The sequence below is a fragment of the Haliaeetus albicilla genome, chromosome 20, assembly GCF_947461875.1.
Source record: "Haliaeetus albicilla chromosome 20, bHalAlb1.1, whole genome shotgun sequence".
NCBI classification, from domain to species: domain Eukaryota; kingdom Metazoa; phylum Chordata; class Aves; order Accipitriformes; family Accipitridae; genus Haliaeetus; species Haliaeetus albicilla.
The window spans coordinates 2172541-2187221 of record NC_091502.1 but is presented as its reverse complement, the minus strand read 5'-3'; the positions used below and the strand labels follow the sequence as shown (position 1 = coordinate 2187221).

The 14681-nt window shown below is 34.1% G+C and overlaps 1 protein-coding gene across 12 annotated transcripts in view; it reads left to right on the top strand.

Annotated features, from left to right (window-relative positions):
- NBEA (neurobeachin) overlaps positions 1-14681 on the top strand; it is a 509812-nt gene that overhangs the window by 235299 nt on the left and 259832 nt on the right. For all 12 annotated transcript variants that reach the window (XM_069808013.1, XM_069808012.1, XM_069808005.1 and 9 more), the window contains one exon: positions 8679-8740. In XM_069808013.1, the coding sequence (XP_069664114.1) occupies positions 8679-8740 (62 nt within the window). The remainder of the gene's footprint in view (positions 1-8678; positions 8741-14681) is intronic.

The following is a 14681-nucleotide window of genomic DNA, read 5'->3' as shown; positions in this document are numbered from 1 at the left end:
TAAGGAAGTACGGAGGACCAGTAAAGAGTAAGTGGTTTTGCTGCTGTGCAGCTTATCCTTTCCTCACCTTCCTTCTTTGTCATTCACCATACACACATCCCAGTTGTGTCCTGCCATGGTGATAATATTCCCCCTAGTAATAGGAAAGAATGTAACAAAGAACTAGAAGGTAGTAGCTGAAAGACAGAAACAAAAGGCAACTCCTACGTTTGAAAAAAAAGAGGAGAGAAGCAAAAAAAGAATAAATAAGCACAGAAAACAGAGCATCAAATAGGAATGAGTTACAGACTGAAGCTAAGGAAAAGTTGATAAATTTCAGGAAAAAATAAAACCTCATACCTAAGGGAAAAATAACATTGAATAATGCATTTTCAGGGAAAGCATGATACTCTAGATATGTCATTTGGGATCATACTTATGATCCATCTTGTCCAGGATGTCACTTTTGACAGCGTTAGATAGAATTAGAAAAGGTTCTTGAGATGAAGAGAAAACATCATAGGTGTAGTGAAGGTATAAACAACTGCTTGTGTTAGTGAGTGAAATTAATGTTCTGATTTCTGCATGTATACTTCTTTGAAAATAATTCACTGTTAAGGTTGTTCTTCTGAAATGTATTATTTCCTGTAACACTGACTTGAGAGGAGCTGAAGGACTGAGGAAAAAAAAGAAAGGAGGGGTAGATGTTTCTTCATTTAAATAAGAAAATTGTGAAGGATCAGTAGAACATAAAATCTCAGAATAGTTGTCTTTTCCCAGATGTATTGAATATGCGGCAACTTCTTTGGTATCGGTTGTTTTCATTTAGTAATTTTTCTACAAATTTAATCACAAAAATAGCAACTTGATCAGGAAAGGAATGGCATCTTGAGAAAATATAACATGACAAAACTTGGAAAAGCTTTTAACTTTCACATTTTAAATTAATTCTTAAATGGCTTTTTCCATTAATTTTTCTCTTACTCCATCCACTGAAATAAAATATCCAGGGCAGCAGCTGTGGCAGAAATTTAGCTACAACTTTGATCCACTGATTTGAGTAATATCATAGGATAAAGGGGGAAATCAGAAGACTTTCAGGATCATATTTTAATTTTCACAGTGGACTGTTGGGTGTTTGGAAAAGAATTGGAATGGTTTTCATTGAGATGCTTTCTAGATAAATAAGAGGTTTAGATTTTCCAGAATGTCTAAGTGTAGTTTATCTTTTAGTTCTTCTAGGGTTCCACCAAAATAAAATGTTTATAAGTTACTCAAGTCTACCTGGAACTGAAGTAGACTTCAGCAGAAAAGCAATAGTTCAATTTTATAGACATTTTCAAGATTAGAGGTGTTTTAATTCAGTCAGCTGCAATGCAGTGTGATCACTGGTTTCGTTGTTTTGACCCATTGTCTAGAAGTGGACTTTAGAAGAGAAGGAAACACATTTTGTTTCCAAATCAAATTCTAGTATATAATAAGTATCATATTGTTCAAAAAAAATTCTGCTTCACTTAAATTTGACAGGGAATTGTTTTCTCATAATTAACATTTGTGTTGTATTCTTTTATATGAAAAGAATTATTTTGTGTTATTAATGCTAATCAGAACAATTTTTCAATTGATACAGGATAGTTCGATATAAATTTTAGATCTTTCTTGGTATAGCAATTAGATAAGCATATTAGTTTGCTACATCACAACAGATATTTGAAAAGAGATCCATCCAAAGAGATACTGTTTTAAGAGAAGGACAGAGAAACACAAATGCATGTATTGAGTAAATCCCAATGGAGTGTTGGCCAAGGCAAAAAATTACCACAGGTGCTAAATGAAAGACTGGATCAGTTTTGAAAATATTCAGTGAGATAGATATTAAACTGAACAGTGGTAGGGGATTTTATTTTATAGATTAAGTGATCTCCTTCTCATTTTGTGCATCCCATTAACACTAATGGAAAATTGACAAAAATTCCATACGTTGGTATAAGGCTAGACTCTTCGGAGTAATGTGGCACCAGCATTAGTTTTGTCAATATCATTACAGCTCATGGGATCACAGTAGAAAAGTCTGTAATTTTAAAAAGTAAATCATGTATACCTTGTAATAAATCCCCTCTCTGTGGGTATGCTCTCAAGGGGTTTTGCCATTCTGTGATTCCATCTGGATATTTTATAGTCCTCATTTAGATTCCTTTATAGTAACTGTGGTGGTGAAGAAGTATAGGTTTTCTTACTTTAATAAAATAATTCAAGAAACTGTTACATAACATCCTTATTCTTTTGAATATTATCCTAGTATTAAGATCTGTTTTATTTTACAAATTTGCCTAAAAGGACAGAACCGTTTGAGTTGGGTTTGAACAGATTAAAATCTATTTTTTTATGTTGACCAATCAGTGTTTTTTCAAGGTGTTTATCTTAAGATGCGAGTTCTAAAGATTTCTGATAAAATTTTAAAGATATTTCATTTGATAAGCTGGATGATATCTTTCCTAGATTTTCAGGTACCAGATATAAAGAATATTGCATGTGTTGTGCAGTGTCCTTCACCATAACGAAAACATCCTGTGTTAGGTGTAACTGTCTCGATCAGTTACAAAGGCACTGAGTCAAATTCACATTCATCATGTTTTTCTGTGTCGCTCTTCTGCTCTGTAAAGGAGATCTACCCCTGCACAGGATGGTCTGGAGTACCGACACAGCTGTCCTTCATGGTCCCTAGAGCTGGTGGTAATGTTGCGTTCTGCCAGTCAAGGCTGCTGAAGGGAATTGTTAAATCCATAACCCTGACTTTCTTATTTTAGTGAGTTACATTCTTTGGAATAGTGTTTCCTTTCATCTAGTAAAAGTGAAGTTGTAATTATTTTGCAACATGGCTGTGATTTCCATCTGCAGACTTTCTGCAATTCCTGAATATTTGCCAGCCTTTGCTTTTCATAAATTAAGACCATTAGTGTAATTTAAATGTCTACAAAATATGTGACATATGTATGGTTCTAAAACCGCTTCTGAGTGTAATCTTGCAAAACGTTACATTCTGTTTAATACACATCTTGCTTTTTTTTCCCCTAATAATTGCTTTGCTTGGAATAAGAACACCCTGTCATTTCAGTTAATAATTTTACATACTTAGTAGTTACTTTTGAACTTTTCACCTGTCTTGATATTTTCCCTCCATACTATCTCTTTTCATATCTGTAGTGAACTCACGGGCAACTTGATAATTGATTAAAAACATCAAGTTGAATCTAGGTTTCTCTGAATGACAACGTATGGTAGAGAGGGAGTAACATAGATTTAAACTATCCAATTGATTTTAATTAATGGTCAAAAAAGAAATCCTAAGTTTATTTCTTTTATTCTAAGTTGGGTTTAGAACAATATTTCAAGAAAACATTCACCAAAATATTTTGCTGGCAGAAGAAAGGCATTTTGCAAGAACAAATAAACTTAAAGCAAAACTCACATTTCCAACCGAAATATCACCATCACGTTTTTTCTAGTACTGTCACAGCCAAAACATGCTTTAGTTTCTGTCACCAGCATGAACTGTCCTTGAAACTTTGTTGTGCCATTCCTAACAAATCTTGAACAGAGTATAAAGGAACAGTCTACCAAAAATGAAGATACAATTGTGAATGGTAATTACCGGTGGAAAATTCCTACTCTGTCTCTTGGCACAGAAGTCAGTGAGGATTATGGGAAGAGATACCATGGTATGAGCTACCAGTAATTATAGTGAACAATTTGAAACAATACAGTTTTGTTTAAAGTACATGGAAGACTATATCAGTAGGAAATAGAAAGTAGCTGACCTTACAAAAATACAAGTTAAAAAGGAGAATTCTAGTATTTTCTGATTTTTTTTTTTGGTCTAGTTTTAGCACCTTATGCTCATTTCTAAGTACATTTTATGCACTTTTCATATGTCAATAAAATAACGCCTATAATAGCATGTCTTTATTTTGTCATAAGCATTTTTTTCTAGACAAAGCTCCTGTAGTTTTGATGACATGCTGTACAGGAGTAATGAAGGCCAAGTTTTCTCTGTGAACTGGGTTAAATGTATTAAACTTTCTTCAGCTTTTTATTTAGCCATAACTGAGTGAAAGATTTCTGCAGGCTCTAAAGTATAGTTAATTGCATCTTTTTTTCTAAGTTGAACATAAGATAGAAAAACATTTAACTTTTGGGTTTGCTAATATTACAATTGATTCCAGTTCCAATAAAGGTTTAAGTTGACACAAAGTAAAATCATTGAAAGAAAATGCAGGCAAATCTTGATAAAGACCAGATGAATTTGTGGTGGTATTCAGTTAGACCCATACACACATTGTATTAATAATAATAATAAAAAGAAGTTCAAAACCATGATCTTATTTCATAAGGATTTTTTTAAAATTGATTTTATCAGCCTACGTTATATTTCTTCAAAATAGAAATTCAGACTGACTAGTTCAGCATGGTGACTTCGATGATTTGAACCCATGACGTCATTAATGCCACAGGCATGACTAAAATAGTCTAGTTGAAATTAATCTTTTTTTAGACATTAATAAGTCAAGTGAAAAGAAATAATTAGCATATCTTTGGGCCAACAGAAGAACACTGAAAAAGAAGTCAAGTAAACCAGAGCATTTCAAGATAATTGCCAGGCATACATCATTTATTCCAGATTAGCTAAGGTCACGCATTTGATGCTCCCAGTTTTTGTATCCATATATGTGGTCATTGTTGCCATCAAATTGCTAAATTTTGATGGCTATATTTAATGGACTGAGAAGAGACCATGAAGAAAAGTACTAAGAACAGCAAATATAAAGAGCACGTACTCCATTCAGTTAAACAGTGACCTTTTTAACCTTGCTGTATGCAGGAAATATCCACTTGTATTTTAGTAATTACATTAGCTTCCTTAATGGCATTTGATACAGATGGTATAGGAAGAACTTATCTGCAGCTGAAGAATGCAGGCAACAGTTTTAGTTTGAATTGCGAATAGTTTTTCTCATTGGAGTTAAGGGGGTGGGGGGAGAACTGAAAATAGATTTGTGTGCTCTCAATCAGAGAAGCCATTATTTTTCAAAGTTTGTTATCATTTTTGTTTCTCATTATGTTAAATCTAATAAAATTTTGCACACTCTAAAACTCTCTGTCAAATCCTGAAAGATGGTAAAAAGCAAGAATAAATACAGTTGTGAGTGCATTTGGGACTTAGGAAATTGACCTTTATTCTGATTCATGCTACAAATTCTATTTTTGATTTTATGAAGATACCTCAACGAGTTTGTGTTTTCTGTGTGTAAAATAGGAGCAGAACATTTTCTTCCTCCTTTTTTATTTTTGTCTGTTAAAATATATACTGTCTGCTGAAAGAAATAATTTCAGTGTCTGTACCAGTCCAAAAGTGAGGCAATTCACACAAGTTGGACTTCCTAGGACAGAGGATCATGCAAATTTAAAAACCAAAAGAGTATTAAAATTATCTTTTTTCTAGTCTATGTAGGATAAGTTAAACACAACAGGGATGGTGATTCTTCCTTAACTTACTCCTACAGCTTTTGATTATGTGGGATCTTCATAAACGAGAGATTGCATTCGGACAGTTTCTCCTAATAGCCAGAAATGGATTTGTCCTCCATTAGGTCTGATCTGTTTTTATCATTCTCTACTATTGACTCCACAACAGCTCTGGCAGTAAACTCTGAAGATTAATTGTGTTTTGTGTAACAGGGAAAAAAATCTTTATTTATTTCAAATCTTAACTGCTTAATCAGGAACAAGCAAAAATGGGAAGAAGCACAAGGGACACAAAAATAGAGCCCTTGGCAGCTAGGAAGGAAGAAATGGAGAATACAATGGAGGGCACACACTTCCCCTCATGGGATTTGAGTGGAAGGAGTCCCTGAAGTGGGAGTAGGAGGCTGCTAAGCAAGAAGCTTAGATCGTGAAATGGTGGCCCTGCAGTGAATGTTTCACGTTTCTGTATTCTGTTTTACTTCAAGGAATACATGGTATAACTACTTAAAGGTGAATGGAAAGTATTTCTGTTTCTTTTTCTTTCTTCCTACCCATCAAGATGCATGGGAATCCCCATTTTCTGTCATGGTTACTCCTATTTTTGCTTATTTGTAACTAGAGTGCTGCACACTTCATTTCTGCTGTAGACTGAGCTCTCTGCAAAGGATATTCCTTGCACCCATCTTTGACACCATGGACTTCCTTTATGAGGCTTTCCGATCTCCCTCTGTATTTCCACATGTGCTACAGTCTCTAAGATAGTTATTTGTTTCTTTTTGACACAAAACCCAGCCTCTTGGAATGTGAAGTTTTGAATCCCACTGGTTATGAGAGGTGTTAATAGCTATTTTCAATGGGTTGTTTCATCAGCAGGCAATTACAGAACTGGTTACAACTACTGGGTGAGCTGATGCACTAACCAGATGTCAGTTCTGTATCCTCCTCTTTCTGAATTGCACCAAAATCAATCCGAGTCTCCTTTCCGATGCTAGAATGCTACATCCAAGCTTGCAGTTGATTAGATGTGATATCCAAAAATTACCAAGTGATGTCCAGGCAAATAGAGAAAAGACATCAATTTTAGGTCAGACGACCACTTTCCTCAAGCCCATAGAATCATCAGGCTATTGAAAAGTTAGATATAGTATATAAAAATCCTTATTATTGTAAATAGAAAATTTTGTGCTAAGGTAGTTATGACTTCCTTCAAACAGAGAGTCCTGTTTCATTAGGTATAGAGCATTTGTGTCATTAGGACTAGAACATCATTGTTACCGGGATGATAACCATGAGTACTTATCCTAGCTTTGTGCCATTTTAAGGATGTTTGGTTTGGTCCATGCTCTTTTTTCCATATTGTTTGACGCTACACAGTGGTGTAAGTATCACCGACTGCCTGTGAAAGTTCGGAACTTCTAATTTAATTAATTAAGCCAGGAAATACTCATTATGTGTTTCTCTTTTAAAGTGTACATTTTGCATCGAGTTTTCTCTTCTTTTGGGAAACCTGGTGAAGATACAAAGAAATTACTGCGGGTGCACAAACATTTGTTATGTAACTTAATTGATCTATTTTTCATAAGTGTGTATGATGCTTATTCTGGATAGATTTGTTCTTTTGATGTAAAATCAGAAGGTAAAGACATGTACAAATTTAGAAGACCATAGCGTGGGAATATGTTTCCAAGAGCATTATTTTGCCTTGATCATGCTTTAATACACCTGAGGTCTGATTTTGAAAGATGATAAGTGAGTGTGTGACAGGAAAGATTTTTTTTTTTAGTTTTACAGAATATGAGGTGGATTCATAATAAACCAGAGAACCTTCCATGATAAAATATTTGATATGCCTGTGCTACCTGCATTGGCTTAACTGTAGAGTTCAGTCGTCTTTGTCAGCTTTCAAACAGTGGAGGTAGCCTGCAGGTGATAAGTATCCCATTAATCTTTCTGATCCTCCAGCACTTGAGCATGAGAATAGCTGATCAATTACAGCAATTGTCTCCCTAAATGAGCTTTGCACATCTGCCTCTTATTTCATTAGTTAACCGTCTGCCCATATATCTGATAGAATGGAATCCTAGTGGCTTCTTACAGCTTGTTCTGTGTTACTGTACAATAAGGATGGGGTTGTTAGCAAAATGGGCACAAAAGGGTATTTATCCTCTACCTGCAATAAATATACGTGCTATTGTGTAGGAGTGCTTTTGTCTCTAATCGCTGTTTGTAGAAACCTACTTAAAGCACATCAGTTTGCTTTTCAGGTTCCTATTGAGTCCTTAGTTGTAAGCTTTATAGTTGTGAATTTATCCTTTTTATAACACAACCAAAGTGTTTCCATGCCCTAAACCATCATATCAACGTCTATATCACTTTAGATAACAGAAGTGACCATATATAAAGTTAACGGTAGAAGTGTAATTTCCTCCTTGTCTCTTTACAATGCATCTTTAAAATACTTACATATGATATCCTTCTCTTGGAAAGTAAATTTGCATTTCCAAAGCTGCAAACAAGGATTTACAATAGTGGCAATGCAATGTTATTAGGTATTGATTATTTAAATTAAGTACAAAACAATGGATAACAGTTACGCTGCATAATTCAAAGTTTGTTTTAAGAAACACTGCCTACAAATTATGAGTTATAATTTCAATAAACATAAGATTTCACATGAATGCCTCTGTCATTAATACTCAAGGTTTCAATTACAGGAAAATCAATTACCAGATGAAAGTTAAAATAATTTCTAAGCAGAGGCCTTATTCTCTACCTGTTAATATCTGATCAGTTTATTCTTAAGAATTTACAGGATTTAATGTTCAAAGGTTGTTTTCTTATGTTTATCATATATTAAATTGCTTTGGATTATACAGATAGGTAGTTAGTTATTTATTTAGCTAAATAGTGAATTAAGCTAAATGCCAAAAAGACTTAATTAAAAAACATTCTATCCTGAACATGGTACAGATTATTCCAGGTAATTCTTTGATGCTTTCTCAAAATTTAAGTATGTTTGAATCTGAAATTCTCAGATAATTGTGCTTGAAACTTGTTTCAGTGAATTTGAGTGATAAAAAATATACATTACAGATGTTTTATGGAATTTCTGAAACCATGTAGCTATCATTAAATATCGCCAATCTTTTAAATTCATTTTTGACCATTTATTGCAGGTCTGGTTTGTATGAAGTCGAGTACTTCAGTGGTTGAACTTGTTATGCTGCTTTGTTCACAGGTAAGACATTCTCTGGTTTTAATTGTATTAGTTTCTTTGCATAGAGCTGGATTACTGCCAGCCTAAGAATAGTGTCTTGCTGTTTGTTTCATTCTTCCATTTCAGTATAAGAAAATACAAATTAATCTCTTCTGGTAGCATGTAAATTGTAGATTTTTTTTTTAATACATTCCATAGTTTCTCTATACCCAGAGGATATACAATGTATATTTGCATTTGTTTTGCAATAGTGTGTGGATGCACATTATGTATTTTTTCTGTGTATTGAACTATCTTTCAAGCCAGTTCTTATTTAGAATACATAAATAGGATACTGTTGTCATAATTTTATGTTGAAATCTGTGTTTGGATTAGTAATTTTTTAAAACCTTACTTTGTGGTGACTTTATTACTTTTGATTTACATCACATAACTTACTGGATATTTTATGTAGCTGTCAGTATATAAAAAGCAGAGGAACATGGTTTAGGCAGTCCTCAAGAACTGGCAGAAGTGGAGTATTTCTATTTAAAAAATGCTGTGATTAATTATTGTTTCTTTAGCGTAGCAGTAATGGGGTTCTCAGAAATCTGAATCAATTAATATTTTGTGTTGCTTTCACAAGTAAAATACTCAAAACTAAAGTAATTCCTCATACTGTTTGGATTGTTTAGATCTCAATTTTAATTTTATTTGTTTTGACAGAAGTGTTGTTACTGGCTAATTTCATATATATAGCCTTTTACTTTGAACTGCCAGTAATAAGTTACCAACAAATATTTTAGGATTTTGTTCATTTTGTAAAATATAAGAAAAGTACGATGGCCTAACAGATCCAAATAACTTCACAAGTTTTTACACTTCTCTAAAGGCTTATTAACAGCATTTCATTTACCAAGTTCCCCACAGATTTATAATACCAGTTAAACTCAAACCAAGTCAGTATATAAAATGCCCAGGTTAACTTGTTATATTATTACCGAGGAGAATTACTTGTTTGTAGCTTTACTTGAGCATTCACATTGAGAACATGCACCAAAAATGTACTGAAAACAAATGAGTTTCTAGGGGTAATTGAAATGAAGATTGACTTTTGAGGAATCTGTCTGAAAATAATTAACAGTTACTACAGATTTGGGGGGAGGGGGTTCCAACTTACCTGCTGCTTGCCAGTCTGTAGGTTGCGTTTCTTCAAGCTTGTGTCATAAGGAAATCATTAAATCTTGTTTTCCTTTTTTTTTCCCCCTCTTCCTCTTTTTTCTTCCTCTTTTAGCCAGGGTAGATATTGGTTAGGGAAAAGTAAAAGAAAAATACATCCCTGGCAGGAATCCTCAGTGGGGTTTGAACTTCAAACCTTCTCCAGCAGGGCACTTGAAAAATTTGTTACCTAATGGTGAAGTCCTGGGTTCCAGGAAAATTCCAAAAGATCCATTAAGGCTTTTGAGCTCTATGTTCATGTCATGCAACTTTTTTTTTTCTTTTTTTTTTAGCAGCTTTTGAAACATTTTCTTGAGGGAAGGAATAACTTATAGTCCTTTCTTCCCTAGCCTCTGGTTTTACTGCAGTTCTCAGGAATGAAGTGGAATGTAGCATTAGGGTCTAGTGTCTTTGATGGCCTCATCATCTAATCATAGGTTTAACATTACTCATTTGCTGGCTCCAGGAATTCCTGCCATTAAGGGCCCTAGAGATGAAACTTTGCCTCAAATATTGATTGAAAGGAAGAGAGAGAAATTTAAGCTCTTTCTGCAATGCTTTTTCTTTAGACATCCCAGTAAAGCTATGTAACAAATGCAGCTAAATCAATTTGTTATTTTTGTGACTATTATACATGTTATTTATTATTTTAAAATATTTGACTATTTTAAAAATAAGATTTATTCTATACCTGAAATAATGTGAAGAGCCCAATCATTTTGCAGTTTTGAACATTTATTCATTTTCTTCAGTGTTTCCTTGGGAGAGCTATTTTCCATCTACCCAATTACCTTGGGAAATTGCAAGCTTTTAGTTTTTATACCCCATCTGATACTTCAGGGTTGTTTCCTTATCTTCTAAATAAGGAAGATTTTGTGTCCTGATGTCCATTTATTACTAAGTGCTTCAGGAGCTAATGCTGTAATGTTTGTTGGTGATGTTACATGTTTCTACAGGGGTTGGTCAAGAGGGGGCTGTAGTGGTGCAAATTGCATTCTCCTCCCCTCACGTTCCTAATTCCACAAGTATTGCTTCTGTAAATTGCATCGCCACAGAATATTGTATTTAATCCTATAGGTGTACTAAACAATCAGGTCTGTACTGCTATTCATCTGCAGGAAAAAATTGTTATTGTTTTTCTATTTACATTTTAAAACAATTCGTCAAAAGAAAACACGAGGTAAATGCTATAAAAATACCAATACATAAAATAGCTAGAAGAAGAGAATGGCAGACATATATCGTAATCCAGCCTATAGATAACAGAATTTGGAATTAGGAGTTTAGGAGATGTTGCCCACAACAAATGAAGTTAACTCATCTCTATAAAAAAAAGAGTGTGACCTGAGCTTTTCCATATGATAAATTGAGTAATATGAACTGGAAAGACTATATAAAGTACTGCGGGTTTTTAGTAATCCTAATGTAACTGGGGCTTTTTTTCCTAACATGGGTAAATCCTTCATATTCAAATTGAATGACATTTTACAGATTATGTGGGGAAGTTTGAAACGTGTCACTCAAAAGATAGATGAAGATATTAAAAACCTTTGAAAAGTACAATTTTGTTTGCACAGAACAGGGTAACTTTAGACATTGAAAAGGAAAGGGAAATGCAAAGTTTGTTTTCCTTTCATTTGCTACAGCAAATTAGATGCTTTTATGCTCTTTATGTTGGAAATTCCATGTTAACGACTACAGATTAGCAAGGATGTCAGATTTTTTTTTTTCTTATCTGAGCTCCTGAATAAAATCAACATTGCCAGCGGCTCACGTCCAAGGTATGGTCTAAATTTACATGAAATATCACATTACAAATGTCTGAAGGTACATGTCATGGATAATTCAGTTCATGTGGGCAGCTTTTTAGACTCTGAGGGATATGCAATCAAGCCTTTCCCCCAAAGGAATTTAGAGTTTCTGTGAAAAATACATTTTAAGTTTTAAAGGAACTCCTGTAGGGATAGTGCATCATTTGTGCGTTTGGGGAAGAACAAAAAGTTCTACTCTTTGTATTTTCAGACTCTCTCTCATGCTGTAACTTGCTTCCCTGCACCCATTTTATTTTTTCCTAGTATCACCTACTTCACTAGATTAAAATTTAGGTTAATTTGAAGGCTTTACTTTCTTTTTTTTCTTATATAAACCAAAAGCATAGATCCAAGGACTTGAAATGTACTTTTTCTAGATAGTTGATAATAAACATATAGTGATTTTTGCTTTTCATGAAAAAGGCATTTTCGTTTGGATTTAGTCTATTTTAACATAAAACGGATGAAGATGTGTTATGTTTGACAAGATCTGTACTTGATTAGCTGGTCTTTGTTCCCTCAGCCTAGTTGAGCATGTCACAGCTGTGTTGCTGTTGGAGTGGCAGATTTCTTCAATAAACTATATGATTTTTAAAAAAAATACATTAATTTTTGTAGTGTAGTTCCTTCTTACAACAGACATAGATTTCAATTACTTTTTTCTTACTCTTTTTTTTTTTTTTTTTTCCCCCTAGCCAAAACACTACAATGGTTTCTAATTACTTCCAGATCTTTCGCAAATTTTTCTCTTTGGGGATACAGCTTCTGCAGAAACTGAATGATGTTATCCCAAAGGAGTTTTATCTCATGCCACTTGTATTTTTCTGTATCTTATCTATGAACAGGGGAAATTTATTTTCTTAAACAGAAAATACTGCCGTAGTATTTAAGACATGTTGCTACTTGACCTGTTTAAAAACATAGCTATTACAATGGATAGATGATTACTTTAGGAAAAAAAAATCTTGTGTCATTCATGATTGTAGAATATATGTAGAATATGTGAGAAATTTCAGGACTTTGTAGTTTTCAATACATCATTCATTCTATTGATTTCCCCTCCCCCCATGTTGGAAGTTTGATCAAGATTGTAATTCAGGAGCCTCCAAAGGAAATATCAAAACTAGAATAAAAATAATCTGCTTCTGAGTCACTATGTTGAGGAAAAGGATTTCTTTTAGATGCTATCCCTTCTGCACAGGCCTTTATAAGAAAAACTGTATCAGGAGTGAGGAAAAGGATACACATAACCAAGAAAAGCTTTACTTAAAACTGGCAATTGAAACCTGTTAGGAGATTCTCAAATAAATGATAACACATAGTCCCTCTTATAACTAAGCTGTAAATACATTCTGTAAATTGTTTACTTTTATGAAAAATATAGAACTTAAAGTGCCTTAAATAAAGCAAACTATGCCAAGAGTGTATCCATAACTTGACAGACTCCAGTGTGTAGTTAACGGGTAAACTGAGCTTCAGCTAAGCCTTTCAAACATTGGTTAACAGTGTGAGCCTCATAAACAAGCTGTGTTTGTCCACATTGTCTTACCTATTAACCTGGAAACTTAGAAGCTGCTTGGGCTGAATCCAGTCTGTCTCTCCATATCACAGGCAGCCATTCCGTGCATACTTAATCAAAAAAGATCTGTGAAGGATCTGCTCCCATGCAGCACAGCCTGTAAAACACTTTCCAGCAGTTTGACACATGTAAAACTCGGTGGTTGTATACCATACATATATACTATTGCCCTATACTATAGCAATGAAAACTAGAAGGTAGCAAAATGGGTGGGGGGGGAAGGCGAAGGAGTGCATTGCCTGTTGTCCTAAGTGGCAAGAAAAAATTTGAAACATTATTAGGAAATTAATCCCACTCCAAGGAGAGGTGGAAAAAGAAACAAACAAACAAGAAAAACCCCAAAGCTATGCCTTACCGGTGCAAATTCAATGGAAATTCTCACTGAGAAAATCTGGTGATAGGTTTAGCTCTGAGAATATAGGAAGACCCATCAACCAGGCACTGAAGAGATTTCGGTATGCACTAGCGCATCTAAATGTGCATTCTGGAACTGGCAGCTGCCCAACACAGAAACCAAGCCGAAAAGAAATCCTTTTCTGGTTCCTACAGCTGACCAGAAGAAACCCTGAAGTATGGGATACATATAATAGAAACACAATCCATCCTTCTTGATACTAAACATATTCTATTCAAGGCTTTCTGGAAAATTTTAAGTAGGAATTCTCCTGCTCTGCTGTACGGTGCCTTCGCATCAAGCACCATCCTCACAGGTATCTTACCAGGCTCCATCTTAAGACAGTTAGCTTTATTTCTGTACCACACTGTTTGTATATCTATTTTACATTTTAATTTTATACATTATTAGAAACCTTTTAATTTTCATTATTGATTTATTTGCAATATTTTTTATCTGTTTACTTTTGTTGCCAGTATTAGATTCAACTTTAATTATGCTTGTTGGTCCTTATTTATTCCCTCCAAAGGTATTCCTAGAGTTCTCATACTCCTTAATTTTTGTTTGATCAGTGATAGCTCCTTCAGAGTAACTGCGATAGTAGCACACTAACGGAAGTGTTTGCTATTTGTCTTTTTGACACCAACTACGGTAGGAAGGCTGAAGACAAGTTAAATAATGACTGCTTCTCTTAAATCTAAAGAACAATGAACCTGGACTTAATCTACTTAGGAAATTAAGTTTGATGTAACTTAAATGGTGAAATTAAGGTTGGTTATGCAAATTCCTATGGAGTTGTAATTTTTTAATCTTTCTTTCTCCTAATAATGAAACAAGTTGGATATTTTACCTTTGCCTGTGTTTTCCCATTTGTCCTGTTGGATTATCCACTGTCTCTGTATTTGTACCAGTGCATCTAGAAGGAAACAATGCTGCATATTTTATCACTGCAAAAGTCTGGATTAAGATTTGATGTAGAAG